This window comes from Xiphophorus couchianus, chromosome 13, assembly GCF_001444195.1.
Source record: "Xiphophorus couchianus chromosome 13, X_couchianus-1.0, whole genome shotgun sequence".
NCBI classification, from domain to species: Eukaryota; Metazoa; Chordata; class Actinopteri; order Cyprinodontiformes; family Poeciliidae; genus Xiphophorus; species Xiphophorus couchianus.
The window spans coordinates 20,157,496-20,162,787 of record NC_040240.1 but is presented as its reverse complement, the minus strand read 5'-3'; the positions used below and the strand labels follow the sequence as shown (position 1 = coordinate 20,162,787).

Sequence of the window (5,292 nt, the reverse complement as noted above, 5' to 3'; positions counted from 1 at the left end):
TGTGAGGTGTGGCTCCAACCAGGAAATCCGCCCTCTTTTTTCACTAAAGACCTTCATTTTTCCCTTTTCTCCTCCCTTTTACTGCTTCTGAACGGCCGGACAGCGCCTCCTTCTGGCGCCAGACAGTCATCTGAGTACAGCAAGCAAAAAAAGACACTTTACCTCTTTTTGGGGCTTAATAGGGAGATTGTAGATAAAAAAAAAGGAAAGGTAAATTTCTGAGACTGAGCTCAGAAATTTTAAGGACATTTCTGAGTCTAAACAGTGAAAAATTTACCAAAAACAAATCTGAAATTTTGCAATTAATTTCAACATTTTCTGAAAAAAACGTACATTTTGAGATTCAGCTCAAAAATTTTACAAAATACAATAAAGTTTGAAAATTTGCTGGGGGCGGGGGGAGTGAATTTTCTTGAAAGATTTGGACATTTCTGAGTTTGAAAAGTTCAACATTTGCTAGAAAAATCTGCGAAATTTTCCAGAGAAAAAAGCAAGAAAACTTATGAATTTGAAAATTTGTTAGAAAAGCCACAGTAGTATTGAGATTAATCTATGAGATTTTGAAACGTGGAAAAATTGCTAGAAAATTTTCAGAAATTTTGAGATTAATATGAGAATTTAAAAAATCAAAACAAGGTAATTTCTGAGTTTGAAAAGTGAAACATTTTCTAGAAAATATAATAACATTTCTGAATCTGAAAGTTTTTGAATTTGATCGAAAACCTCAATAATATTGAAATTAATCTTAGAAATTTTCTAGACAAAAAAGGTATTTTGAGTTTCAAAAGCCGAAAATTTTAATTTTTTTCTGATAATAGAATAGAATAGAATAGCTGTTTGTTTGTTTATTTGTTTATTTGTTTGTTTGTTTGTTTGTTTGTTTAACCAGCTGCGCCGCCATCCAGCTCTTCTTGAGCCACATAAATAATTAAACTAATAAAATAGTTAATATTAGATGTTTAACCTCGTTATGTGACCACATGGTGCACACATGTAAATGGGTTCGTGTGGGTACCAGTGCGCGTTCATTACCAACCCAGAAGAAATGTAGCCCAGAGTACCGGAAATATGATCTCCTTTCAAAATAAAACACACTTTCTTAATTTGAAGACGTAAGTAATTGTGCATAGATATATTTTTCATGGAATAATTGCACTTAATGTACACTAAAAGTACATTTAATTTTTACTGAGATCTATTTTTCTTGCTATGTGGTTGGAAACTAAAAGCAAACATCAACAACACCTAAAACCTGCAGCCGTCATCTTTTGTTCATTTTTAAAAAGCTCTTCTTTACATTAAAATTCATATATTAAAACAGATTTTTATTTGCCAAAAATAATAAAATGCCACTTTTCAAAAGGCTGGGCAATATTTGCGGCTCTAAATCCATTTTATTTAGCTGGACTGGCGGGGGGAAAAAAAAGGTCTTCCTCTCTTATTTTGAAGTGCTCAACCGGAAATGCTTTTGTATAAAACCCCGAACTTGATGCTGAGCTCGTTGGAGCTGCGGCAGAACCTCAGCGGCACCACCTGACCCACCGGCTGCAAGAAGAAACCAGCGGGACAAAAGGAAAGGGAAGCATCCTGGTCCAAACAGGTAGAAAAATATTTAAGAATTTTATTTAATATTTAGCCCTGTTTCTTTTTAATATTCGCCGCATCTGAGTTTAATCTAAAATAAAATTACTCTTCTAAAATAAGGAGCAATACACTGTAGTTAGTCTAGTTTTGATTTATTTAGTGAAACCTGTTTTGATTTGTGTTTTATGGATTGAGTCGTGATTTCTGCGCCGGCCAACGCCTCAATCTGCCGTTGATCCGCCACCCAAAACCAATAATCAATATGTCCAACAGCCGATACAGGCGGCAGATTTTAACCCTCGTCTTTGTTTATTTGTCGCCGTGCGGCCTGGAGGTTTTTTGTTGGTGCTGATATGAATGAGCTGACGGATGCAGGACGCGTTTCCAGGAATAAAACCAGCCTGAAATAAAACCCGCAGCAATCTGAGCGGCATTTCCGTCTGCGGTGACCCAGTTTTTCATGTCGCTGTCAGGAATAATCCGCATCTGTTTGAGGGAATAGAGGAGGACTGATGCAGAGCCACACCCGGCTAACAATAATCACCTCAATCATCTTCTAATTTAGCTCCAATGGGAGCGTCCATTTTGGTCTTATATGGTCTCTGCGGTGCTGCGGCTTCACAAATGCAGTTTATTTTAAATACTGCATTGTTGTCTTTTTATTACTAATAAATGTATCAGTGAAAGAAAAACACCCCTGGGTTGTGTAGTATTGGTTTTTATGCCACGATTTTACAAAATAAAAAGCATAAGAAGTTACTAGTCCTGATTTGTGAGCTCCTCAGTTGATGACGTCACAAGAGGTAAACCTGTAGGAAAGTTTTTGATCAGATTCTGAAGCATTTTTGTTTTACATTTGAGTTACTAGGGATTCAGCTGTTTGGCCCGGTTACAGCTGTAATATGTAACTTTTATAAAATATGATGTTTTTTTGTTGGTTTTTTTTTACATATAAACTACCACCATGTCAATGTTATGAGATAAATAATCTGTGAAAAGATCAATCAGTCTTAGTACAATGGAAATAAGACAAACGCAACATTAAAGTAACTTTTCAGCAGGAAACCTGAGGTTTATTTTATTTAGGCCATTTCCTTAATATGGACGAAAAAGCTTTAGATCCACTGGCAAGTTATTCCACCATTTCACAATCAAGCGATGTGCCGTTACCTAGCAACCCCAGCCACGTCCAGCCCGTCACCTAGCAACCAGTTCTAATTCCACAGCAGATTATTTCACTTGTAACAATATCAGTGAAACTATTACTTTTTAAAATCAATATTAAGGCATTATTGACTTAAAGTAACTCATATTTTATTTGTAAGTTAATTTTGTCTTATTTCAAGGAAACTAAGATTTTTGTTTTAGAAACTAGACCAAAACACTGCAAAAAATACAAGTTTGTATTTTGCCGTGTTCAGCTAAAAATGCACAATAATTTTGCTGTGTATTATTTTCTTTTTAACAAATGAACATGTAATATATTTTAAATACAAGGATCAAAAAGGGGATTGAAAGTTGTACAGTTTCTTAACTCGTTGGTCAAGATGTCAATTTTAGTTTATTCAGCAACAAAAATGACCCTTAACTTGTCTATGTATGAGTAAAATATTACTATGGCTAATAAAAGAAAAACAGTTGTTTTGTACAGAATATTTTCTATTTAAGATATACATTTGTTATTGAAAATTGCACACAAAGAAAAACAAAACATCTTCATCTGCATCAGCTCCGTTTGCTGCTGTAAAACATTCCTACACTGAAGAGGTGGTGAAAGTACGTCAACATATTTCTACTGAAATTAAAGTACAAAGTAGTGGCCCAGGAAATTACTCAAGTAGGAGTAAAAAAGTATTTGGTAAAAAATCTACTCAAGTACTGAATAACTGATCAAATTATTAATCATTTAATATTAAGAAATTATGTCATTAAATGGACCAAAATATCTAGTTAAGTGGAAATTTGGGTGTTTTAAAGACGAAAATGACAATTTATATAAGTAGCAAAAAAATAAACAAAATCAGACTAAATAACATTTTTCTAAATCAGTTTCTTTCAATAAAAAACTTATGAAACTTTAACAAAAACTGCAGATGTGTGTCTGTGTCTGGTGAATCTTTGGTTAAAACATGTTTTGTTTTTCAATCAGTGGGTAGAAAATCCAGAAATTTTACAATAGTAAGAGGAAAAAGTGGTAAAAATATTCCTAAACGTATATTTTTACAAAAACGTTACTCAGGTCAGTGTAATTGAGTAAATCTAACCAGGTTCTATCCAACTCTGCTAATCTGCGTCCAGGGCCCACACAGAACTGCTACATGCGCCACACTTGGCCCCTGGGCCTCACTTTGGACACCGCTGTATGTCTGTTCATGTTTATTTTAAAAGTTTTTGTTTCCAGACTTCGACAGGATGGAGAAATCCAGCAGCCAGTACGACTCGTTCCTCTTCTGGAGGCAGCCGATCCCGACCCTCGACCTGTCGGAGTTGGAGGATCTGGGATTCACCGCCGGCGTTCCGATCAGCATCAGCAAGGCGAAGGGCAAGACGTCCCAGCTGCGCGGACTGGACGACGAGGCGAGCTGATTGGTTTACAAACTGTTTGAGTTCACTGGGTCATCCTGTCCCAGAACCTGCAGCATCTTTACGCTTGTTCTCCCTGCAGGACAAGGAGCTGTCTGAGTTTTCCTCCTTTAATTACTGGAGAGCTCCCATCGCTGATGTGGACGCTCTGCTGGCTGACCTGAACCTGCTGCCCTGAACCCGCCAGAACCTGATCAGCCCGACTTCATCCAGAACCGTCAATAATCTGAGACTAGACCTCCTAATTCTGCAACCAAACTAAAGTTCACCTGATTATATAAGGTTATTTATTTACATCTCAGTTTGTTCAAGTTTAATTATTTGGATTTCACAAACTGCAACACTTAGAAATACCTCATATATTTAATCTAAGATAAATTAATTTTAATCTATCTGCACATTTTGGCTTCAGGATCAAATGACTTCCTGTCCCATTTAGTCTGATTCATCTGGTATGAAATAAGACTTTAACATCCTGCAGTTTGATTTTTGTTTTATGTGTTAACATTTGTGCCTTTTTTTGTTTTCTTAGGATCTGCTGTACCAACAGCAAATTATTTATGTTTTTATTTATGCATGTATTTATTTATTTTTGTCACTTGCTGTTGTTGAGCAAGACTGAAACTTCAGAACAGACCTGACACCAGAAATAAAATGCTTCTTTTTTTTTAAAAAAAAGGAGAGTCCAGTCTGATTTATTTAAATAAAATGTATCAAGATTTCCCCCCAAAAAAATTTAAATCTGAGTAAAACATTAAAATAATAAACTTATTTTGTATATCTGGAGTAAGTTTAGACTAAAGCACCATAAAAACTGAATCAAAACAAAATCTAGACAATCACACAGTATGATTTTTAATAAATTGTATTTTATTGCATTAAACAAGTATTTAAAGTAATAAAAAACTTAATATTTGGAACAGAAACATTTGTTTACTTTTACATGACGTGGGAGGAGCGGGAAGTACAAAAGTATTGTATAAATGTATAAACTACTAATCACATTTCTCCCAAAATTCAAATAAATTATCAGCAGAAAATGACAAGTTAAAATAAAAAAAGTGTTTTCACACCTTAAAGAAAAAAACAGTTGTATATAATTTCTGCTGGTTCCACTATACGTGG

General features: G+C 34.9%; 1 protein-coding gene across 3 annotated transcripts; it reads left to right on the top strand.

The window, feature by feature from the left end:
• The first annotated feature begins 1,461 nt into the window (after positions 1 to 1,461).
• Positions 1,462 to 4,836, top strand: mllt11 (MLLT11 transcription factor 7 cofactor). Of its 3 annotated transcripts, none has more exons than XM_028036763.1 (3): positions 1,462 to 1,600; positions 3,986 to 4,161; positions 4,250 to 4,836. In XM_028036763.1, exons 2-3 carry the CDS (start codon positions 3,997 to 3,999, stop codon positions 4,343 to 4,345), a joined length of 261 nt encoding a protein of 86 aa, XP_027892564.1. In that variant the 5' UTR covers positions 1,462 to 1,600; positions 3,986 to 3,996; the 3' UTR covers positions 4,346 to 4,836. The 3 variants fall into 3 exon arrangements, with proteins under 3 accessions (XP_027892564.1, XP_027892567.1, XP_027892565.1); XM_028036766.1 differs by having other exon boundaries at positions 1,476 to 1,590; XM_028036764.1 differs by having other exon boundaries at positions 1,482 to 1,600; positions 3,973 to 4,161.
• The last annotated feature ends 456 nt before the right edge of the window (positions 4,837 to 5,292 follow it).